This window comes from Oncorhynchus tshawytscha, unplaced genomic scaffold (assembly GCF_018296145.1).
Source record: "Oncorhynchus tshawytscha isolate Ot180627B unplaced genomic scaffold, Otsh_v2.0 Un_contig_5348_pilon_pilon, whole genome shotgun sequence".
In the NCBI taxonomy this organism is placed as follows: Eukaryota; Metazoa; Chordata; class Actinopteri; order Salmoniformes; family Salmonidae; genus Oncorhynchus; species Oncorhynchus tshawytscha.
The window spans coordinates 167792-194185 of NW_024609519.1; the positions used below are offsets into that span (position 1 = coordinate 167792).

Genomic DNA, 26394 nt, shown 5'->3' on the forward strand with positions numbered 1-26394 from the left:
ACAGTTGCATACCTCCATTAACTCAAACACTAATGCCATGCTAACCACACTCTTACCCTCCACCAGACCACGCTTCAATTGATAGAAAAGAGCAGACACTTACAGCTGTCCCACCAAGATCAAGCTACTACAGCCACTACTGCTGCTGCTACTACAGCCACTGCTGCTGCTGCTACTACAGCCACTGCTGCTGCTACTGCTGCTTCTACTACTGCTGCTGCTGCTACTACTACAGCCACTGCTGCTGCTACTACTACAGCCACTGCTGCTGCTGCTACTACAGCCACTGCTGCTGCTACTACAGCCACTGCTGCTGCTACTACAGCCACTGCTGCTGCTACTACTACAGCCACTGCTGCTGCTACTGCTGCTACTACAGCCACTGCTGCTACTACTACAGCCACTGCTGCTGCTGCTACTACAGCCACTGCTGCTGCTACTACAGCCACTGCTGCTACTACTACTACAGCCACTGCTGCTGCTGCTGCTGCTACTACAGCCACTGCTGCTACTACTACTACAGCCACTGCTGCTGCTACTACTACAGCCACTGCTGCTGCTACTACTACAGCCACTGCTGCTACTACTACAGCCACTGCTGCTGCTACTACTACAGCCACTGCTGCTGCTGCTACTGCTGCTGCTACTACAGCCACTGCTGCTACTACAGCCACTGCTGCTGCTACTACTACAGCCACTGCTGCTGCTGCTACAGCCACTGCTGCTGCTACTACTACAGCCACTGCTGCTGCTACTACAGCCACTGCTGCTGCTGCTACTACAGCCACTGCTGCTGCTACTGCTGCTGCTGCTACTACAGCCACTGCTGCTGCTACTGCTGCTGCTGCTGCTACTACTACAGCCACTGCTGCTACTACAGCCACTGCTGCTGCTGCTACTACAGCCACTGCTGCTACTACAGCCACTGCTGCTACTACAGCCACTGCTGCTACTGCTACTACAGCCACTGCTGCTACTACTACTACTACAGCCACTGCTGCTACTACTACTACAGCCACTGCTGCTGCTACTACTACAGCCACTGCTGCTGCTGCTACTACAGCCACTGCTGCTGCTGCTACTACAGCCACTGCTGCTACTACTACTACAGCCAGCCACTGCTGCTGCTACTACAGCCACTGCTGCTACAGCCACTGCTACTACAGCCACTGCTGCTACTACTACTACAGCCACTGCTGCTACTACTACTACAGCCACTGCTGCTGCTACAGCCACTGCTGCTGCTACTACTACAGCCACTGCTGCTGCCACTACTACAGCCACTGCTGCTGCTACTACAGCCACTGCTGCTACTACAGCCACTGCTGCTACTACTACTACAGCCACTGCTGCTACTGCTACTAGCCAGCTACTACAGCCACTGCTGCTGCTACTACAGCCACTGCTGCTGCTACTGCTACTACAGCCACTGCTGCTGCTGCTACTACAGCCACTGCTGCTACTGCTACTACAGCCACTGCTGCTGCTACAGCCACTGCTGCTGCTACAGCCACTGCTGCTACTACTACTACAGCCACTGCTGCTGCTACTACAGCCACTGCTGCTGCTGCTGCTACAGCCACTGCTGCTGCTACAGCCACTGCTGCTGCTACTACAGCCACTGCTGCTACTACAGCCACTGCTGCTACTACAGCCACTGCTGCTACTACAGCCACTGCTGCTACTACTGCTACTACAGCCACTGCTGCTGCTGCTACTACAGCCACTGCTGCTGCTGCTACTACAGCCACTGCTGCTGCTACTACTACAGCCACTGCTGCTGCTACAGCCACTGCTGCTGCTGCTGCTACAGCCACTGCTGCTGCTGCTGCTACTACAGCCACTGCTGCTGCTACTACTACAGCCACTGCTACTACTACAGCCACTGCTACTACTACAGCCACTGCTGCTGCTACTACTACAGCCACTGCTGCTACTACTACTACTACAGCCACTGCTGCTACTACTACTACAGCCACTGCTGCTGCTACTACTACAGCCACTGCTGCTGCTGCTACTACAGCCACTGCTGCTGCTGCTACTACAGCCACTGCTGCTGCTACTACTACAGCCACTGCTGCTGCTACTACAGCTGCTGCTGCTGCTACTACAGCCACTGCTGCTACTACTACTACAGCCACTGCTGCTACTACTACTACAGCCACTGCTGCTGCTACAGCCACTGCTGCTGCTACTACTACAGCCACTGCTGCTGCTACTACTACAGCCACTGCTGCTACTACTACTACAGCCACTGCTGCTGCTGCTACTACAGCCACTGCTGCTGCTGCTACTACAGCCACTGCTGCTGCTGCTACTACAGCCACTGCTGCTGCTACTACAGCCACTGCTGCTGCTACTACTACAGCCACTACTGCTGCTACTACAGCCACTGCTGCTGCTACTACAGCCACTGCTGCTACTGCTGCTACAGCCACTGCTGCTGCTACTACTACAGCCACTACTGCTGCTACTACAGCCACTGCTGCTGCTACTACAGCCACTGCTGCTACTGCTACTACAGCCACTGCTGCTACTGCTACTACAGCCACTGCTGCTGCTGCTACTACAGCCACTGCTGCTACTGCAGCCACTGCTGCTACTGCTACTACAGCCACTGCTGCTACTGCTACTACAGCCACTGCTGCTACTACAGCCACTGCTGCTACTGCTACTACAGCCACTGCTGCTACTGCTACTACAGCCACTGCTGCTGCTGCTACTACAGCCACTGCTGCTACTACAGCCACTGCTGCTGCCAGCCACTGCTGCTACTACAGCCACTGCTGCTACTGCTACTACAGCCACTGCTGCTACTACAGCCACTGCTACAGCCACAGCCACTGCTGCTACTACAGCCACTACTACAGCCACTGCTGCTACTACTACTACAGCCACTGCTGCTGCTACTACAGCCACTGCTGCTGCTGCTACTACAGCCACTGCTGCTACTACTACTACAGCCACTGCTGCTACTACTACTACAGCCACTGCTGCTACAGCCACTGCTGCTGCTACTACAGCCACTGCTGCTGCTGCTACTACAGCCACTGCTGCTACTACTACTACAGCCACTGCTGCTGCTGCTACTACAGCCACTGCTGCTGCTGCTACTACAGCCACTGCTGCTGCTACTACAGCCACTGCTGCTGCTACTACAGCCACTGCTGCTGCTAGCCACAGCCACTGCTGCTGCTGCTACTACAGCCACTGCTGCTGCTACTACAGCCACTGCTGCTGCTACTACAGCCACTGCTGCTGCTACTACAGCCACTGCTACAGCTGCTGCTACTACAGCCACTGCTGCTGCTACTACTACAGCCACTGCTGCTGCTGCTACTACAGCCTGCTACTACAGCCACTGCTGCTGCTACTACAGCCAGCCACTGCTACTACAGCCACTGCTACTACTACAGCCACTGCTGCTACTACAGCCACTGCTGCTGCTGCTACTACAGCCACTGCTGCTGCTACTACTACAGCCACTGCTACTACAGCCACTGCTACTACTACAGCCACTGCTGCTACTACTACTACAGCCACTGCTACTACTACAGCCACTGCTGCTACTACTACAGCCACTGCTGCTACTACTACTACAGCCACTGCTGCTACTACTACTACAGCCACTGCTGCTACTACAGCCACTGCTGCTGCTACTACAGCCACTGCTGCTGCTACTACAGCCACTGCTACTACTACAGCCACTTCTGCTACTACTATTACAGCCACTGCTGCTGCTACTGCCACTGCTGCTACAGCCACTGCTGCTGCTGCTACTACTACAGCCACTGCTGCTGCTACTACAGCCACTGCTGCTACTACTGCCACTGCTGCTACAGCCACTGCTGCTGCTGCTACTACTACAGCCACTGCTGCTGCTACTACAGCCACTGCTGCTGCTACTACAGCCACTGCTACTACTACAGCCACTTCTGCTACTACTACTACAGCCACTGCTGCTGCTACTGCTGCTACTACTACAGCCACTGCTGATACCACTTCTACTACTGCTGCTACTACAGCCACTGCTGCTACTACTACAGCCACTGCTGCTGCTGCTACTACTACAGCCACTGCTGATACCACTTCTACTACTGCTGCTACTACTACAGCCACTGTTGCTACAGCCACTGCTGATACCACTACTACTACTTCTCCTACTGCTGTTACTCCTACTACTACTACTACTACTACTACTACTACTACTACTATCCCTGCTGCTGCTCCTCCTACTGCTGTTACTCCTACTAATACTACTACTACTACTACTATCCCTGCTGCTGCTCCTCCTACTGCTGTTGCTACTACCTGGAAGTAGCCATCCAACACGGTCCTGATCTCCAGCCGGCGCTCTGCAGGACTACTGGAGTGGAGGGTATGCACCATTGCAGTCAGGCACTGCAGGGTCAGCCGTAGCAGCGTGGGGTCCTTGGGGTTGGAGGAGGTCCGGAGGCACCAGGCTCGGAGTACAGAAAGAAGGTCCTCCACAGACTGCAGGGTGATGGAGAGCAGGCCGTTCTTCTGGAATGCATAGATACCATACATATGAGTTAACACACACACACACACACACAATTCTGAAGAGAGGTACAGTAGGAGTGCTTTACCTTGCTGCCACTGATGACAGCCCCTTGGAGATGGACCAATCGGAGAGCGAGGTCCTCTGGGATCTGCTGGCTGTCCTGCAGGCTGTCTGTGAACCAACGACACATTGATGATTGTTGTTTTGACAGGCTGTCTGTGAACCACATATTGATGGTTGGTGTTTTGATGACATGGTAATCTAGCCTGAGCATCAGTCTGTACCATCATGCCAACTCCTTGTCGCTCACTGTCATACTAAAAGGTTAGGCTTGACAATGAGCAATGGAGTTGACAAGAGCACTTACAGATCTGAGACCAGGCTACAGAAGGAGACAACAGGCCTGGGACCAGGCTACAGAAGGAGACAACAGATTTGGGACCAGGCTAATGGCAATATATTGTACAGTCGTGGCCAAAAGTTTTGAGAATGACACAAATATTAATTTTCACAAAGTTTGCTGCTTCAGTTTGTATGATGGCAATTTGCATATACTCCAGAATGTTATGAAGAGTGATCAGATGAATTGCAATTAATGGCAAAGTCCCTCTTTGCCATGCAAATGAACAGAATGCCAAAAAAAGGATTTCCACTGCATTTCAGCCCTGCCACAAAAGGACCCAGACCTTAATCCCATTGAGAACTTGTGGTCAATCCTCAAGAGGCGGGTGGACAAACGAACAACCCACAAATTCTGACAAACTCCAAGCATTGATTATGCAAGAATGGGCTGCCATCAGTCAGGATGTGGCCCAGAAGTTAATTGACAGCATGCCAGGGCGGATTGCAGAGGTCTTGAAAAAGAAGGGTCAACACTGCAAATATTGACTCTTTGCATCAACTTCATGTAATTGTCAATAAAAGCCTTTGACACTTATGAAATGCTTATAATTATACTTCAGTATTCCATAGTAACATCTGACAAAAATATCTAAAGACACTGAAGCAGCAAACGTTGTGGAAAGGAATATTTGTGTCATTCTCAAAACGTTTGGCCACGACTGTACAAGACAGAATGCACAGCCAGTACACTGTGATGTCATAAAGAGATGTGGAAATCCAAGGCACACTGGGACAGCATTGAGAAATAGCAGGATGTGGGTTGAGCCCTCGTTAGGCAAGGTTATGTATCAAGACAATGGAGATGCCATAAGCCTTAGTAATAGGTCCAACAACAGCTAGCAGTATTATACACACCAGAGGCTGAGCCCACTGGGCTCTGGTCAAAAGCACTGCACTATTTAGGGAATACGGTGCCCACTGGGCTCTGGTCAAAAGCACTGCACTATTTAGGGAATATGGTGCCCACTGGGCTCTGGTCAAAAGCACTGCACTATTTAGGGAATACGGTGCCCACTGGGCTCTGGTCAAAAGCACTGCACTATTTAGGGAATATGGTGCCCACTGGGCTCTGGTCAAAAGCACTGCACTATTTAGGGAATACGGTGCCCACTGGGCTCTGGTCAAAAGCACTGCACTATTTAGGGAATACAGTGCCCACTGGGCTCCGGTCATAAGCACTGCACTATTTAGGGAATACAGTGCCCACTGGGCTCTGGTCAAAAGCACTGCACTATATAGGGAATACAGTGCCCACTGGGCTCTGGTCAAAAGCACTGCACTATATAGGGAATACAGTGCCCACTGGGCTCTGGTCAAAAGCACTGCACTATATAGGGAATACAGTACCCACTGGGCTCTGATCAAAAGCACTGCACTATATAGGGAATACAGTGCCCACTGGGCTCTGGTCAAAAGCACTGCACTATATAGGGAATACAGTGCCCACTGGGCTCTGGTCAAAAGCACTGCACTATATAGGGAATACAGTGCCCACTGGGCTCTGGTCAAAAGCACTGCACTATATAGGGAATACAGTGCCCACTGGGCTCTGATCAAAAGCACTGCACTATATAGGGAATACAGTGCCCACTGGGCTCTGGTCAAAAGCACTGCACTATATAGGGAATACAGTGCCCACTGGGCTCTGGTCAAAAGCACTGCACTATATAGTGAATACAGTGCCCACTGGGATGCAGCTCAACCACTTCCCTCTCTCAATAGCATGGTGTTAACAGTCATGTCGAGCTTTCTGTAATCTACAGACTCAACTTGTCCAGACAGGTTTCCCACATGGTTTACAGATTAGCTCCGTGCTAATCAAAGGACACTAGCAACAGAAGCGTTTAATAAACTAAGATCCCAGTGAGAGAACACTGCTAATTAGAAAATAACATCATTCAATTTAGATCAAGACAGAACATATCGACTGGACTCTTGCCCACTGTGTTTCTCCAAAGGGAGAAAAGTACATTTTGAGCAGCCTAAAGGAAAGCTGTATATTACTGGAACAGGAGAACAGGCTAGTATAAAGGTAGTCTGAGTAGTTATATATACAGAGATATATATGAATAGACGTAGTTAATACACAGAGATATATATGAATAGAGGTAGTTATATATACAGAGATATATATGAATAGACATAGTTATATATACAGAGATATATATGAATAGACGTAGTTATATATACAGAGATATATATGAATAGAGGTAGTTAATACAGAGATATATATGAATAGACGTAGTTATATATACAGAGATATATATGAATAGACGTAGTTATATATACAGAGATATATATGAATAGACGTAGTTATATATACAGAGATATATATGAATAGAGGTAGTTAATACAGAGATATATATGAATAGACGTAGTTAATACAGAGATATATATGAATAGACGTAGTTAATATACAGAGATATATATGAATAGACGTAGTTAATACACAGAGATATATATGAATAGACGTAGTTAATACAGAGATATATATGAATAGAGGTAGTTAATACAGAGATATATATGAATAGACGTAGTTAATATACAGAGATATATATGAATAGACATAGTTATATATACAGAGATATATATGAATAGACGTAGTTAATATACAGAGATATATATGAATAGACGTAGTTAATATACAGAGATATATATGAATAGAGGTAGTTAATACAGAGAGATATATATGAATAGACGTAGTTAATACAGAGATATATATGAATAGACGTAGTTATATATACAGAGATATATATGAATAGACATAGTTAATACACAGAGATATATATGAATAGACGTAGTTAATATAGAGATATATATGAATAGACGTAGTTATATATACAGAGATATATATGAATAGACATAGTTAATACACAGAGATATATATGAATAGACGTAGTTATATATACAGAGATATATATGAATTAGAGGTAGTTAATATATACAGAGATATATATGAATAGACGTAGTTAATACACAGAGATATATATGAATAGAGGGGTGCTGAATGAAGTGGGACTCAGTGGAAGCTGTTTTGAGGAAGGAGTAGTACAATTGGGACCATAGGCTGTAAGAGAGAAGTTACTCAGGATAGTGTGTTGTAGGAGGGAGGCCTGAGTGAGTGAGTGAGTGAGTGAGGTGCCTCACCATGGAATAGAGCAGGCAGCTCCTCTGTTAAGGGGAGAGGGGAGAACTTATACTTGCTCCTCTCCACCATGCTCACCTCCTCCCTAAAAAAAACACACACACACATATTTACAGCAGGCCTACAGACTTGGCCTCCGTACCAAAAAGCATCCTATTCTCCATGTAGTTCCCCACAGGGCTCTGGTCTAAAGTAGTGCACTAAATAGGGAGTAGGGTGCCATTTGGGATGCACCCTTAAGGAGACAGAGATAAGAGCTGTTGCAGCAACACCGTCATCCACTACAGATGAACATGCAGAGATAAGGCCTTGGGTTGGGTTTAAACAGTCTGCCCTCGACATGGTCCTTCACCACACACACAAAGACACAGACATACTGACACACACAGTCCAACGGGCAGTCTCCACCCAGCTTCAAAACACACACAGTCCAACGGGCAGTCTCCACCCAGCTTCAAAACACACACAGTTCAACAGGTGGTCTCCACCCAGCTTCAAAACACACACAGTTCAACAGGCAGTCTCCACCCAGCTTCAAAACACACACAGTTCAACAGGTGGTCTCCACCCAGCTTCAAAACACACACAGTTCAACAGGCGGTCTCCACCCAGCTTCAAAACACACACAGTTCAACAGTGGTCTCCACCCAGCTTCAAAACACACACAGTTCAACAGGCGGTCTCCACCCAGCTTCAAAACACACACAGTCCAACAGGCGGTCACCACCCAGTTTCAAAACACACACAGTCCAACAGGCGGTCTCCACCTAGCTTCAAAACACACACAGTCCAACGGGCAGTCTCCACCCAGCTTCAAAACACACACAGTCCAACGGGCGGTCTCCACCCAGCTTCAAAACACACACAGTCCAACGGGCGGTCTCCACCCAGCTTTATCAAAACACACACAGTCCAACGGGCGGTCTCCACCCAGCTTCAAAACACACACAGTCCAACAGGCGGTCTCAACCCAGCTTCAAAACACACACAGTCCAACAGTCTGTCTCCACCCAGCTTCAAAACACACACAGTCCAACAGTCTGTCTCCACCCAGCTTCAAAACACACACAGTACAACAGGCGGTCTCCACCCAGCTTCAAAACACACACAGTCCAACGGGCGGTCTCCACCCAGCTTTAAAACACACACAGTCCAACGGGCGGTCTCCACCCAGCTTTAAAACACACACAGTCCAACAGTCGGTCTCCACCCAGCTTCAAAACACACACAGTCCAACAGTCTGTCTCCACCCAGCTTCAAAACACACACAGTCCAACAGTCTGTCTCCACCCAGCTTCAAAACACACACAGTACAACAGGCGGTCTCCACCCAGCTTCAAAACACACACAGTCCAACAGTCTGTCTCCACCCAGCTTCAAAACATGGGTAGGGGGCGCACGTACGTACACACGGACGTACACACGGACGTACACACGGACGTACACACGCACGTACACACGCACGTACACACGCACGTACACACGCACGTACACACGGACGTACACACGGACGTACACACAGACGTACACACGGACGTACACACGGACGTACACACGCACGTACACACGGACGTACACACGGACGTACACACGGACGTACACACGGACATACACAAGGACGTACACACCGACGTACACACGGACGTACACACGGACGTACACGTACACACGGACGTACACACGGACGTACACACGGACGTACACACGGACGTACACACGGACGTAGACACGGACGTACACACGCACCCTGTCAGGCGTCTCCTCCATGTATTATAAGGGTCAAAGAGACTCTCCAACAGCATTAGGCCATACTGAATCACTGTCTGGAGGGACGACTGATCCGCAGGCTGCTTCTTCAGCTGAAACACATACACACACACACACACACACACACACACACACACACACACACACACACACACACACACACACACACACACACACACACACACACACACACACACACACACACACACACATATTTACTTGACCTTGAGTGGGCTTTCAAAACAAAGACATCTCAGAGCAAATAATAACAAACACAGCTACACACTTTTACTAAATACACATTCCTCTTTATGACACTCTTCACTTCTAAATACACATTCCTCTTTATGACACTCTTCACTTCTAAATACACATTCCTCTTTATGACACTCTTCACTTCTAAATACACATTCCTCTTTATGACACTCTTCACTTCTAAATACACATTCCTCTTTATGACACTCTTCACTTCTAAATAAACATTCCTCTTTATGACACTCTTCACTTCTAAATACACATTCCTCTTTATGACACTCTTCACTTCTAAATACACATTCCTCTTTATGACACTCTTCACTTCTAAATACACATTCCTCTTTATGACACTCTTCACTTCTAAATACACATTCCTATTTATGACACTCTTCACAAACAATACTGACAATATAGACACATTCCACAACACAATGCACAGGTCAGCCACACACCCACTCCTCTATTCTCAGGAAACCAGTTCTGTTTCTTTTAGGTGGAAAAATGTAATGTGGATTTATAGGATAGTATTCTTCTCGTCTCCACTGCATTCTCTGTCTCAATAGACAGTATATTTCATTCTGTCTCAATAGACAGTATATTATCATTCTGTCTCAATAGACGGTATATTATCATTCTGTCTCAATAGACGGTATATTATCATTCTGTCTCAATAGACGGTATATATTATCATTCTGTCTCAATAGACGGTATATTATCATTCTGTCTCAATAGACGGTATATTATCATTCTGTCTCAATAGACGGTATATTATCATTCTGTCTCAATAGACGGTATATTATCATTCTGTCTCAATAGACGGTATATTATCATTCTGTCTCAATAGACGGTATATTATCATTCTGTCTCAATAGACGGTATATTATCATTCTGTCTCAATAGACGGTATATTATCATTCTGTCTCAATAGACGGTATATTATCATTCTGTCTCAATAGACGGTATATTATCATTCTGTCTCAATAGACGGTATATTATCATTCTGTCTCAATAGACGGTATATTATCATTCTGTCTCAATAGACGGTATATTATCATTCTGTCTCAATAGACGGTATATTATCATTCTGTCTCAATAGACGGTATATTATCATTCTGTCTCAATAGACGGTATATTATCATTCTGTCTCAATAGACGGTATATTATCATTCTGTCTCAATAGACAGTATATTATCATTCTGTCTCAATAGACGGTATATTATCATTCTGTCTCAATAGACGGTATATTATCATTCTGTCTCAATAGACGGTATATTATCATTCTGTCTCAATAGACGGTATATTATCATTCTGTCTCAATAGACAGTATATTATCATTCTGTCTCAATAGACAGTATATTATCATTCTGTCTCAATAGACGGTATATTATCATTCTGTCTCAATAGACAGTATATTATCATTCTGTCTCAATAGACAGTATATTATCATTCTGTCTCAATAGACGGTATATTATCATTCTGTCTCAATAGACAGTATATTATCATTCTGTCTCAATAGACAGTATATTATCATTCTGGCTCAATAGACAGTATATTATCATTCTGGCTCAATAGACAGTATATTATCATTCTGGCTCAATAGACAGTATATTATCATTCTGGCTCAATAGACAGTATATTATCATTCTGGCTCAATAGACAGTATATTATCATTCTGGCTCAATAGACAGTATATTATCATTCTGGCTCAATAGACAGTATATTATCATTCTGGCTCAATAGACAGTATATTATCATGCTGGCTCAATAGACAGTATATTATCATTCTGGCTCAATAGACAGTATATTATCATTCTGGCTCAATAGACAGTATATTATCATTCTGGCTCAATAGACAGTATATTATCATTCTGGCTCAAAAGTAAAAGTATATTAATCTAGAGTATGAATGAGTGATATTGTATAGTTTGCAGATCCTCCATTGTTGAAAATTACTAATGTGTAACTTAAGTGTGTGTGTGTGTATATGAGGTTCATCTAGGATTGTGTCTTACCTGAGTCAAGCAGAAGTTTAACAGTTTAATGGTCTCGAAGACAAAGCCTGGGGTCTTCTCTGGGTCAATGTTTTCCATATTCCTGAAGAACAGAGAGACTCAGATCATTAAATTGTCACCAATCTTTTTCTGATCTCACTGTCATCTAGCATGAGCTTCTAGCAGATTTTTCTCATGTTATCTAGCATGAGCTTCTAGCAGATCTTTTCATGTTTTCTAGCATCAGCTTCTAGCAGATCTTTTCATGTTTTCTAGCATCAGCTTCTAGCAGATTTGTTCTTGTTATCTAGCATCAGTCATGGGTAGAAATGATGGGCAGAGTCATTCAACAAAGGGGTGAACTGAGGGTCATAGAACATATAAGGTCTACCTGCAGACGATAATGAAGAACTTAATAAGCAGCAGGGGTGCAGGGTGGTGCCCCCAGAGAGGTGCAGGGTGCTGTTGTTACTGTCGCCCCCAGAGAGGTGCAGGGTGCTGTTGTTACTGTCGCCCCCAGAGGGGTGCAGGGTGCTGTTGTTACTGTCGCCCCCAGAGAGGTGCAGGGTGCTGTTGTTACTGTCGCCCCCAGAGAGGTGCAGGGTGCTGTTGTTACTGTCGCCCCCAGAGAGGTGCAGGGTGCTGTTGTTACTGTCGCCCCCAGAGGGGTGCAGGGTGCTGTTGTTACTGTCGCCCCCAGAGGGGTGCAGGGTGCTGTTACTGTCGCCCCCAGAGGGGTGCCCCAGCCCCCAGGGGTGCAGGGTGCTGTTGTTACTGTCGCCCCCAGAGAGGAGCAGGGTGCTGTTGTTACTGTCGCCCCCAGAGAGGTGAATGGCACTGTGTGATAGCTGGTCACTGAAGAACACCAGTATGTCCCTGGGTATGAGGGGAACCTCCGTAATATAGTTCTCCAGCCTGAGAATGTAGGAAAGAGGGAGGGGAAGAGGAAGGGGAGAAGAGGGAAGAGGAGGAAGAGGAGAGGGAAGAGGGAGAGAGGAAAGGGAGAGGAAGGGGAGGAGAGGGAAAAGAGGGAGGGGAGAAGAAGGGAAGAGGAGGAAGAGGAGAGGGAAGAGGGAGAGAGAGGGAAAGGGAGAGGAAGGGGAGGAGAGAAAAGAGGGAGGGGAGAAGAGGGAAGAGAGGAAGAGGAGAGGAGAAGAGGGAGAGAGAGGGAAGAGGGAGAGGAAGGGGAGGAGGGAAGAGAAGGGAAGAGGAGGGAGAGAAAGGGGAGGAGGGAGAGGGAGAGAAAAGAGGGGAGGGAAGAGGGGAGAGAGGGGAAGAGGAGAGGGAGGGGAAGAGAAAGAGAGAGAGGGAGGAAAGAGGGAGGGGAGAGGGGGAAGAGAAAGGGGAGGAGAGAGGGAGAGAGGGAAGAGGGGAGGGGGAGGGGAGAAAGGGGGAGGGGAGAGGAAAGAGGGAGGGGAGAGGGAAGAAAGGGGGAGAGAGGGGAGAGGAAAAGGGGGGAGAGGGGAGAGGGAAGAGAAAGAGGAGAGGGGAGAGGAAAGAGGAGGGGAGAGAGAGGGGAGGGAGAGGGAGAGGAGAGAGGAGGGAGAGAGGAGAGGGGGAGGAAAGAGGGGAAAAGAGAGAGGGGAGAGGAAAGAGGGAGGGGAGAGGGAAGAGAAAGGGGAGAGAGAGGGGGAAGAGGGAGGGGAGAGGGAAGAGGGAGAGAAAGGGGAGGAGAGGGGAGAGAAAAGAGGAGGGAGGGAAAGAGGGGGAGAGGGGGAGAAAAGGGAGGAGAGGGGAGAGGGGAGAAGAGGGGGAGAGGGAGGGGGGAGGGAAGAAAGGGGAGAGAAAGAGGGGAGGGGAGAGAAGAAAGGAAGAGGGAAGAGAGGGAGGGGAGAAGAGGGAAGAGAGGGAGGAAGAGGGGAGAGGGAGAGGGAAGAGAAAGGGAAAGGGGAGAAAGGGGGAGAGAGAGGGGGAGAGGAGGGGAGAGAAAGGGGAGAGAAAAGGGGAGAGGAAAGAGGAAAGGGGAGAGGGAAGAGAAAGGGGAGAAAAGAGAGGGGAGAGAAAGAGGGAGGGGAGAGGGAAGAGAGGGAGAGGAGGGGAGAGGAAGGGAAAGGGAAGAGGAGAGGGGAGAGGAAAAGAGGGGGGAGGGGGAAGAGAAAGGGGAGGGAGAGAAAAGGGAGAGGGGAGGAGAAAGGGGAGAGAAAGGGAGAAAGGGGGAGAGGGAAGGAAAGGGGAGAGAAAGGGGAGAGGGAGAGAGAAAGAGAGGGAGAGGAAGAGAAATGGAAGAGGGAGAAAGAGGGGGATGAGGGAGAGAGAAAGGGAGAGAGAAAAGAGGGAGGGAAGAGAAAGGGGAGGAAGAGGGGAGAGGGGAAAGGAGAGGGAAGGGAGAGAGAAAAGAGGGAGGGGGGAAAAGAGGGGAGGGGGGGGAGGGGGAGAGGGAGAGAAAGGGGAGAGAAAGGGAGAGGGGAGAGGGAAAGGGAGGGGGAGGGAAGAGAAAGGGGAGAGGGGAGGGGAGAGAGGGAGGGGAGAGGGAAGAGAAAGGAGAGAGAGAGGAAAGGGAGAGGGAGAGGGGAAGGGGAGAGAGAGAGGGAAAGAGGGAGGGGAGGGAAGGAAAGGGAGAGGAAAGAGGGGAGAGAAAAGAAAGGGGAGAGGAGAGAGAGGGGAGAGGAAAGAGAAAGGGGAGCAGGACGAGGAGAATGGGTCGGGGAGAACAGGTGGTGGAGAGGAGCGGAGTGGGGAAGAGGAAGGCGAGAGGAAGAAGAAGAGATGAGAGAGAGGATGGTGCTGTTTTACTACTTTACTATAAACATGTCAAAATTACACCTCTGGATTGGTAATAAGGTCAGAGTTCATCCAACTCAGTTGGACACAAACCACCTGTAGCCTACAGTATGCCTCCCTCAGCAGGGATTTGGTAACATATTGATGAATTAAAGAAAGAACCTGCCTGCACACTAATAATGCTCCTATAATGTGATGTGCATACAACAATGTGACTTTCAATGTTACTTTCAAAATGTCAATGAGGTTATCCCATCTGTGAAAGAGAGCCCTTCACTATGGACAAAATGTATATTTTATTGACATTTTTAAAGTGTAGATTACTGTGAAGTAATGTTATTTATTTTCTATTTCAGCTCAACCTGCACTTTCTATCATCTCCTAACATGTCCTGTTGTTTTAGCATGGCTCATTATGTTGCCTAATTAGTGGGTGTGGCTAATTGGTGGGTGTGGCTAATTGGCACGTGGTCCTGAGATGTGTAATCAGGGCCTGTGTTTCCCTGAAGGCGTTTCCTGACTGTGTGGAAGAGACTGTGTTTGTTTTAGCCCCCAGACATGTGAATTTACTTTCCAAGTCTGCAGTTTATTTAAAATTAACTACTTTTCCAACTATCTCATTGCTCAGATCCACTTTTATGCCTTTTAGATCACAAGGTATCAGCCAGCTGGTCACACACCCTGTGATCAGTGCCCTGAGGATTCCCCTTGTTACAGATCTAGGATCTGGTCAAAAGTAGTACAGGGAATAGATTGCAATTTGGGACAAAGGGAATACATTTGAGCCAATCAGTCAACTCACCTGCGAGGCTCCAGTGACTGCACATAAACAAGCTTCTCAAAGGAAGCCACAAAAGCCTCCAGCCACTGCTGCAGGCAGCCCTCATCTTTCTGCAGGAGGGAGGAGGGGAAGAGAGACAGAGGATGAGTCTCCAGTCATACTGGCACAAGTCTGATCTGGGTTGATGTGATTGATGCTTCTCGGTACAACACCAAGGGAAATCCCTGGCAACATTTGTTGCATGGCAATAACATTTTCTGATTCTGAAGTCACACGTGCAGAACTAGTAAACACAACATGGGAAAAGCACAGTGCACGTGGACCAGTGCACGTTAACATTCCGTTTATAGGACTGGACCCTGTGGTTGATGTTTTCTGGTCACCGTGCGAACAGGTTGTCCTTATGCAGTGTGTTACACTCAGACTCTAAACAACAACGTGAGGGGGCTGACGTCTCTTGTTTTTGCAACAGGAAGTTACAGCAACCTTACGAAAGTGATGGCACATTCAGGAGCATATGAGATAATGCATTCAAGCCTTTTTTCTAAATAGTAGGCCTATGGCTGAAAAACACGACCACGAAAGGAACAAGCTATGCATTTATTTATAGGCCAAATAAATAAAACATTGGTTAAGTCATGTACATGATTTATGCACAAAGAATGTGGCTTCCTTTCATCATCAATCAACTTATCCATCCTTAACTCCATTAAATACTGTGCTTTAAATGGAAAGGGACAGGGTGACTGGCCTTCAACGATCACACAGGGACACGTATACAGAGTTCTACTGTAGGTTCTGTAACACAGGGACATGTATACAGAGTTCTACTGTAGGTTCTGTAACAGGGACATGTATACAGAGTTCTACTGTAGGTTCTGTAACACAGGGACATGTATACAGAGTTCTACTGTAGGTTCTATAACACAGGGACATGTATACAGAGTTCTACTGTAGGTTCTGTAACAGGGACATGTATACAGAGTTCTACTGTAGGTTCTGTAACAGGGACATGTATACAGAGTTCTACTGTAGGTTCTGTAACACAGGGACATGTATACAGAGTTCTACTGTAGGTTCTATAACACAGGAACATGTATACAGAGTTCTACTGTAGGTTCTATAACAGAGTTCTACAGGAACATGTATACAGAGTTCTACTGTAGGTTCTATAACACAGGAACATGTATACAGAGTTCTACTGTAGGTTCTATAACACAGGGACATGTATACAGAGTTCTACTGTAGGTTCTATAACACAGGGACATGTATACAGAGTTCTACTGTAGGTTCTGTAACAGGGACATGTATACAGAGTTCTACTGTAGGTTCTATAACACAGGGACATGTATACAGAGTTCTACTGTAGGTTTCTACAGAGTTCTAAGGTTCTGTAACAGGGACATGTATACAGAGTTCTACTGTAGGTTCTGTAAACAGGAACATGTATACAGAGTTCTACTGTAGGTTCTATAACACAGGGACATGTATACAGAGTTCTACTGTAGGTTCTATAACACAGGGACATGTATACAGAGTTCTACTGTAGGTTCTGTAACAGGGACATGTATACAGAGTTCTCTTAGGTTCTGCCATCATCAGAGTTCTACTAGGTTCTGTCAGGAACATCCTATCAGAGTTCTACTGTAGGTTCTAACAGGGACATTTCAGAGTTCCATCTCTAACACAGGGACATGTATACAGTTCTACTGGTCCCAGAACATGTATACAGAGTTCTACATAGCCTGTAGGTTCTATAACCAGGGACAGATCTGTTCCCAGGTTCTATAACACACAGAGCCTCTGTCTAGCCTGGTCCCAGAGGTTCTGTTTCTCATCTCTCACATAGGTTCTATAGCCTGGGGACATCTGTTTCCACTGTAGGTTCTCACATAGGGACCTCATCTAGGGACATGGTATACAGATCTGTAGGTTCATCTCTCAGGGACATAGCCTCTTCTAGCCTGGTCCCAGATCTGTTTCCCATCTCTCAGGTTCATAGCCTATACAGAGTTCTAGCCTGGTCCCAGATCTGAACATTTCTCAGGTTCTATAACACAGGGACACTCAGTTCTAGCCTGGTTCCCATGATCTGTTTCTCAGGTTCTGTAACAGGGACATGCCTCAGTTCTACCTGGTCCCAGATCTGTTTGTCTCTTTTCCTAACTCCATTGCTGTCATTGTCAAGTTCCACAGGACACGTTACAGAGTTCTACTGTAGGTTCTATAACAGGGACATGTATACAGAGTTCTACTGTAGGTTCTGTAACAGGGACATGTAAACAGAGTTCTACTGTAGGTTCTGTAACACAGGGACATGTATACTAGTTCTACTGTAGGTTCTGTCAGGAACATGTAAACAGAGTTCTACTGTAGGTTCTATAACACAGGGACAGTATACAGAGACTGTAGGTTCTGTAACAGGGACATGTATACAGAGTTCTACTGTAGGTTCTGTAACAGGAACATGTATACAGAGTCTACTGTAGGTTCTATAACACAGGGACACGTATACAGAGTTCTACTGTAGGTTCTATAACACAGGAACATGTATACAGAGTACTATCTACTATTGATGTCAGGTTCTAAACAACATGTATACAGAGTTCACCACACAGGAACATGTATACAGAGTTCTACTGTAGGTTCTGTAACACAGGAACCACAGAGTTCTACTGTAGGTTCTCTAACAGGGACATTGATTCACTAAATAAACTAGAGCACCACAGGGACAGTAGACTGTAGGTTCTATCAGGGACATGTATTGATGTTCTAAACAGGGACATGTATACAGAGCAGGTTCTGTAACACAGGAACATGTATACAGAGTTCTACTGTAGTTCTATAACACAGGAACATGTATACAGAGTTCTACTGTAGGTTCTATAACACAGGGACATGTATACAGAGTTCTACTAGGTTCTGTAACACATGTAAACAACTAGAGCACAGGGACAGTATACAGAGTTCTACTGAGGTTCTATCTACTAGCTCTTATCTGCCTCATCATAAACAACTATCAAGTCACACTACGTTTCCCATCTCTCACATAGCCTCATCTAGCCTGGTCCCAGATCTGTTTCCCATCTCTCACATAGCCTCTTCTAGCCTGGTCCCAGATCTGTTTCCCATCTCTCACATAGCCTCATCTAGCCTGGTCCCAGATCTGTTTGTGCTCTTTCCTACTCCATTGCTGTCATTGTCAAGCCAAGGAGTTGTGGCAAGCGAGCAGAAACAGACTGGAACCCAGGCTACTATTGACTAAACAACTAGAGCACCACAGAGAGACTGAGTACTATCTACTATTGATGTCACTAAACAACTAGAGCACCACAGAGAGACTGAGTACTATCTACTAATGATGTCACTAAACAACTAGAGCACCACAGAGAGACTGAGTACTATCTACTAATGATGTCACTAAACAACTAGAGCACCACAGAGAGACTGAGTACTATCTACTATTGATGTCACTAAACAACTAGAGCACCACAGAGAGACTGAGTACTATCTACTATTGATGTCACTAAACAACTAGAGCACCACACAGAGACTGAGTACTATCTACTATTGATGTCACTAAACAACTAGAGCACCACAGAGAGACTGAGGACTATCTACTAATGATGTCACTAAACAACTAGAGCACCACACAGAGACTGAGTACTATCTACTAATGATGTCACTAAACAACTAGAGCACCACAGAGAGACTGAGGACTATCTACTATTGCAGTGTGGCTCAGTATAAGCCTCCCTCACCCTATCAACATATCAATCTATCTTAGGAACATATGTTATCAGTCGTAGAGATAGAGGTCAGTGGTAACATTCATTGATGTGCAACTGACGTCTCACGTTCAAATCATCTAAGAACATCTAGTGATGGTGCACTGTGACAGAGACACTTTAAACCTAGTTTGCTAGCTCCATTACAGTCACACAGAGACATGCTACATCAGCTCAGCTTTCTACTAGGGAGAAAAGAAACAGCATGGTGTTGAAGTGAAGACCGACCCTGACTTCACACAGAGCCCAACGTTAGAGAGACGCAAAGCCTTCTTCACGTGAGAACGAGGAGTGTTATTTTCTTCCACACATCAGGCGGTGTGTGGAGTGAGGGACTACAGTTCCCACAAGGGCCAACCTGACTCATTACACCCAAACAACATCAGGTGGTGTGTGGAGTGAGGGACTACAGTTCCCACAAGGGCCAACCTGACTCATTACACCCAAACAACATCAGGTGGTGTGTGGAGTGAGGGACTACAGTTCCCACAAGGGCCAACCTGACTCATTACACCCAAACAACATCAGGTGGTGTGTGGGTGAGGGACTACAGTTCCCACAGGGCCAACCTGACTCATTACACCCAAACAACATCAATTACAGTTCCCACAGGCCAACCACATTACACCCAAACAACATCAGGTGGTGTGTGAGAGGGACTACTTCAACTGACTCATTACACCCAAACAACATCAGGTGGTTTAGTGAGGGACTACAGTTCCCACAAGGGCCAACCTGACTCATTACACCCAAACAACATCAGGCGGTGTTGATGAGGGCTTGCCAGCCTGACTCATTACACCCAAACAACATCAGGCGGTGTGTGGAGTGAGGGACTACAGTTCCCACAGGCCAACCTGACTCATTACACCCAAACAACATCAGGCGGTGTGTGGAGTGAGGGACTACAGTTCCCACAAGGGCCACCTGACTCATTACACCCAAACAACATCAGGCGGTGTGTGGAGTGAGGGACTACAGTTCCCACAAGGGCCAACCTGACTCATTACACCCAAACAACATCAGGCGGTGTGTGGAGTGAGGGACTACAGTTCCCAAAGGGCCAACCTGACTCATTACACCCAAACAACATCAGGCTGAGGGACTACAGGCCACAAGGGCCAACCTGACTCATTACACCCAAACAACATCACTGAGGGACTACAGAGGGCCAACCTGACTCATTACACCCAAACAACATCAGGTGGTGTGTGGAGTGAGGGACTACAGTTCCCACAAGGGCCAACCTGACTCATTACACCCAAACAACATCAGGCGGTGTGTGGAGTGAGGGACTACAGTTCTAGGGCCAACCTGACTCATTACACCCAAACAACATCAGGCGGTGTGTGGAGTGAGGGACTACAGTTCCCACAAGGGCCAACCTGACTCATTACACCCAAAACATCAGGCGGTGTGTATAGGGACTACAGTTAGGGCCAACCTGACTCATTACACCCAAACAACATCAGGTGGTTGTGTGAGGGACTACAGTTCCCACAAGGGCCAATGTCTCATTACACCCAAACAACATCAGGTGGTGTCTGGGGAGGACTACAGTTCCCACAAGGGCCAACCTGACTCATTACACCCAAACAACATCAGGTGGTGTGTGGAGTGAGGGACTACAGTTCCCAGAGGGCCAACCTGAGTCCAAACAACATCAGGTGGTGTGTGGGTGAGGGACTACAGTTCCCTGGGCCAACCTGACTCATTACACCCAAACAACATCAGGTGGTGTGTGGAGTGAGGGACTACAGTTCCCACAAGGGCCAACCTGACTCATTACACCCAAACAACATCAGGTGGGTGTGGAGTGAGGGACCAGTTCCCACAAGGGCCAACCTGACTCATTACACCCAAACACATCAGGTGGTGTGTGGAGTGAGGGACTACAGTTCCCACAAGGGCTAATCACCTGACTCAGTACACCCAAACAACATCAGGTGGTGTGTGGAGTGAGGGACTACAGTTCCCACTCTCCTGACTCTGTACACCCAAACAACATCAGGCGGTGTGTGGAGTGAGGGACTACAGTTCCCACAAGGGCCAACCTGACTCATTACACCCAAACAACATCAGGTGGTGTCCTGGAGTGAGGGACTACAGTTCCCACAAGGGCCAACCTGACTCATTACACCCAAACAACATCTCTTGGAGTGAGGGACTACAGTTCCCACAAGGGCCAACCTGACTCATTACACCCAAACAACATCAGGCGGTGTGTGGAGTGAGGGACTACAGTTCCCACAAGGGCCAACCTGACTCATTACACCCAAACAACATCAGGTGGTGTGTGGAGTGAGGGACTCAGTTCCCACAAGGGCCAACCTGACTCATTACACCCAAACAACATCTTGTAGTGAGGGACTACAGTTCCCACAAGGGCCAACCTGACTCATTACACCCAAACACATCAGGGGATGTGGGTGAGGGACTACAGTTCCCACAAGGGCCACCTGCATTACACCCAAACAACATCATGAGGGACTACAGCACTGCCACCTGACTCATTACACCCAAACAACATCAGGGACTACAGTTCCCACAAGGGCCAACCTGACTCATTACACCCAAACAACATGAGTGAGGGACTACAGTTCCCACAAGGGCCAACCTGACTCATTACACCCAAACACATCAGTTGAGGGACTACAGTTCCCACAAGGGCCAACCTGACTCATTACACCCAAACAAATCAGGCGGTGTTTGAACAGTTCAAGGGACCTGACTTTACACCCAAACAACATCAGGCGGTGTGTGGAGTGAGGGACAAAAGGGCCAACCTGACTCATTACACCCAAACAACATCAGGCGGTGTGTGGAGTGAGGGACTACAGATAAGGGCCAACCTGACTATTTTTGTGGAGTGAGGGACTACAGTTCCCACAGAACCTGACTCATTACACCCAAACAACATCAGGTGGTGTGTGGAGTGAGGGACTACATTCCCACAAGGGCCAACCTGACTCATTACACCCAAACAACATCAGGTGGTGTGTGGAGTGAGGGACTACAGTTCCCACAAGGGCAAACCTGACTCATTACACCCAAACAACATCAGGTGACACCACATGACCTGACAATTAGTCAGGCACTTCCCTATGAGACGCCTACTTCTACTGCTGCTAGTTTAGTAATGAACCATGCCTCGTTGATGCTTGCAGCCTGAAAGACGCCCACAGGCCCCTATAGAGGAAGTTAGCTACATTGTCAACAGCTGGCAGCAGCATCAATATGGCTGCAAGGCACAATCCAAAACATACTTCAGAAACCCTCTGTTTAAAGATCACTACTGCTGGCAAATGTGTAACTTCAGCAAACGTCTTTTGAAATCAGCAGAGTTTAGCAACAGATGTGAAATCCAACATACAGTAAGATGCAGTGCATCAATGTGAGTGGATGAAGATTTTATATCTTCGTTTTCTGTAATCAATCTAGAATGAAATTATAATATTAGCCTACCAGTTGACTGTCATTTGTGGGCCAGTCCATGTCTCATTGCATGTGTCTGGGAGGGCAGGGAGAAGGGGTTCAGAGGAACCCAGTCTCAGTGAGCCCTCCTGGGTCCTAGGTTATCAGGGAGTCCAGAGTCAGAACAGTAGGTCCAGACCAGGCCCACAGGGTGCTTCAGCTCTTCAGAGTAGTAAGTAGCACATCGCTCCTAATCAGCACTAGTGTCTGTCGTTCTCCAGCCCGCTCTCCTAATCAGCACTAGTGTCTGTCTGTCCGTCTGTCGCTTACTCGCTCCGTCTCTCTCTCCTTCTGTCAAGCAACCAGGAAATGTCAAGTCACTATAACCGAAACACATTTCCTCCACACGACGCTCAAACTCAGCCTCTTCATAGTAGGCCTCTTCCTCTTTAGTTACTGGAGCTATTTGTGAAGCAGATGGGGATGTCGGTAAGGGCTCGACCCAACAGCATCCTCCAACTATCTAGCACTGCATGTACTCAGCCTTCTACTTCTCAGAATGACTGACGTGTGTGTGGGAACACAGTTGGTTGTGAACAAAATGTTTGAACAGTTCGATGAGTTGTTGTGGAACCCAAAATATCTGACTAGGTGATAATAGGTTTATTTTTCTGAAGAAGAACTGTGTTTCTGAATGACTTTTGTATTGGGAAGTGTTAGATCTGTTCACTGGAAAGCTGACTATAGCTTCAGTATGACAGTCATTATAAGTTACTTGACCGATGTGTACCTGCTCTGCACAGTAAGGCACAAGTAAAAGTCTCAGTACAAATATAATATGCCCTCACGTCTTCATCTGTGATCCAAGTTTAGCCATTATGGCTTTCCATAAACACGTGTCCTTTATTCATTTTAAAAGCCACCTCATAGCCTGACCATCTGTCTGTCTCAGTGACATGAAAATAGAATTACCTTGAAATAATCCCATTATTGTCAGTTATCCACAGTAGAGGTCTGCACTGCACTGGACTGATTTCTTCATTCTGCTCCCACGCGCAGGTGTTCATACTGCACCGCGCCCGCAGGTGTTCTGTGCGACTCCCACGCGCAGATTTTCATACTGCACCGCGCCCGCAGGTGTTCTGTGCGACTCCCACGCGCAGATTTTCATACTGCACCGCGCCCGCAGGTGTTCTGTGCGACTCCCACGCGCAGGTGTTCATACTGCACCGCGCCCGCAGGTGTTCTGTGCGACTCCCACGCGCAGATTTTCATACTGCACCGCGCCCGCAGGTGTTCTGTGCGACTCCCACGCGCAGATTTTCATACTGCACCGCGCCCGCAGGTGTTCTGTGCGACTCCCACTCGTTACTGCAAGAGCTGGTCCCAAACCCAACCGCAGTCCCGCTAAGTTATTTTTTGCGTATATGACATAGCTCTCTTGCCAGCCATGGTCCCAGCAATTTTGCGCCCTATAGACAATATCAAATGCGCAAATTACTTAAGAAATAGGTAGAATTACCAGAGATTCTCACGTAGTCCATTATATTAGGCTATCTATATTTAATACTGGGCTATATCAGCCAATATGGTAGATGTAGTTTGAAGTCAGCAGAGTTGGAGAGACTTACCCTTTCTCTTGAGTTATTTTTATAGCCTACCCTTTGGGAGTTTCGAACTGAGAAATAGACTATGGGTGACCAATATGTATTTCTAGGCAAAAGCCTAATCAAAATGAGTCAAACTGTATGCGTAGACGGCTTGACAGAAATAGTAGCAGAAAGGTGAATGTTGAATTTTTGTTGCACACATATCCAGATGATGCTGCGTAAACATTTTGCACAATGACGCTGTCGGTGTGATTGACCTTTTCCTTTTCATGATGATTTGATTTTTTGATTGCAGCTCGACTCACGTTGGTTGAGCGCCCTCCATTTCTTTCCATTAAAAATATTTATTTACAGACACTGTAGTAAACTAGTCTAAACATATTGTAACGACCCTGGGTTTATAAGCGCGGAAATCGACACTGCCGCACGAGCATACTTTTGCGGCACAGTCGATAGCGCGCCGGGGCTCGAAGGTCGAGAGTTCGAGACCTGCTCCCTGCTGTTTCATTACATCGGTGTCAGAAGTGATCGGACCTTGCACCCACGACAGTGCGTGTGCTTGGCTGGTGAGCGCGTTCCTGTAAGACGTAGTGTCGCAAGCCAGCGCGAGGACGCACTCTTTGAAAGGAGGGAGTAGTGTAACGATCCTGGGTGTATAAGCGCGGAAATCGACTCTGCCGCACGAGTATGCTTTTGCGGCACAGTCGATAGCGCGCTGGACCTCGGGCTCGAAGGTCGAGGGTTCGAGACCTGCTCCCTGGTGTTTCATTACAATATTTAAAGTTAATTTCATATTTAAGTTAGAGTGAAGTCTATTCATGAACGACAAGGGAAACCAGGCTCCCCCAAAAAAATAAACATTTTGTTTTTCTCGTCTCTTTGTGTTTCATAATTTTCTTTCAATTCGCAAGAGGCTGAATTAATGAATCTCACAGGAAAAGCAGCGAGAAAACAGCAACCCTCTGTCTCTCTATGTCTAGTCCAAACGAGTGGGACATTCTTGCCGCCAGTAGCGTTGAATGAAAGGGAAGCCAGCGAGCATTTGGCCATCCTTGACAAAAAAAGTATACAAATTAGCCAATCAGTGTTGAGCTAAACTGAGGGAGATCATATTTGATTGGTCCTATCAAATGGCTTTGAGAGCATAAATCTTTAACAGAAACTACTTGAATTGTTGCATCTCGTCGTTGTTGTTCTCTGGTGGCTATAGCTAGCTAGATAGATACAATCGTCCCTTTCCTAAATTCGCCATGGATGGAGATAGGGATTTGGACTTAATTCTCCGTACTGGCCAATGATTGTAGCGGTGATTCTGATCCAACCATTAATTCATACATTGTTGTGCCCCTGGCCTGAGAGGATGGAAGTTCAATATGTAGCTAGTTGTAGAAGTCTAATGTTAACTAATTAACGTTACCCATGAATGGAAGTTAGGCTAGCGAGCAAGCATTTTATTTAGGTAGCCTAGAACAACAACCAAATACAAGCGTGTACTGTATGACAGAGTGGGAGACCGTTTCGGCAACATGAGAGAGGAGGATGGCATTGGCCTTTCTCTACATGTTAGGTGAGTAAACAGGTTTTTCTACTTGCACGAACGCACAAACATAAATCAGAAGTATGGACAGACACATGATATTTAGGTGATGTTGATTGGACTAAATAGTTTTTGTTATCTTTTAGTTGTCACTGTTTTAGACTAAGCAGAGGTGATTTGATGATGTTGAAGTTGACTAGTGCAGAAATAGAGGAGGCAGCTCCTGTTTTCTTTGTGATTTGCGGTAACTGTCTGTGGTTCTAAATCAATAGTAGTTTAGTGGTCCGGAAATGTCAAGCATTAACTTGCTTAAGCAAGCTGTAGGTCATGTAACTGTCTTACTAAAAGGTTAAATAAATAAAATAAACATGCGTCGTGGACTTCACTGGACGGAGGTTGCTATCCGGTTTTGTGATTAAAACAAAGGTGTGGTTGAATTTATTCTGCCACTGTCTTATT

General features: G+C 46.9%; 1 protein-coding gene across 1 annotated transcript in view; it reads right to left on the reverse strand.

The window, feature by feature from the left end:
* Window positions 1-23137, reverse strand: part of nbeal2 (neurobeachin-like 2) — a 117447-nt gene extending 94310 nt beyond the window's left edge. The window contains exons 1-9 of the mRNA XM_042315698.1: window positions 22840-23137; window positions 15608-15696; window positions 12884-13000; window positions 12477-12521; window positions 12107-12188; window positions 9819-9931; window positions 8075-8157; window positions 4611-4696; window positions 4312-4524 (exon numbers count right to left, since the gene is read on the reverse strand). Coding sequence (XP_042171632.1) covers window positions 4312-4524; window positions 4611-4696; window positions 8075-8157; window positions 9819-9931; window positions 12107-12188; window positions 12477-12521; window positions 12884-13000; window positions 15608-15696; window positions 22840-22869 — 858 coding nt within the window. The 5' untranslated portion in view covers window positions 22870-23137. The remainder of the gene's footprint in view (window positions 1-4311; window positions 4525-4610; window positions 4697-8074; window positions 8158-9818; window positions 9932-12106; window positions 12189-12476; window positions 12522-12883; window positions 13001-15607; window positions 15697-22839) is intronic.
* Between the last annotated feature and the right edge of the window lie 3257 nt (window positions 23138-26394).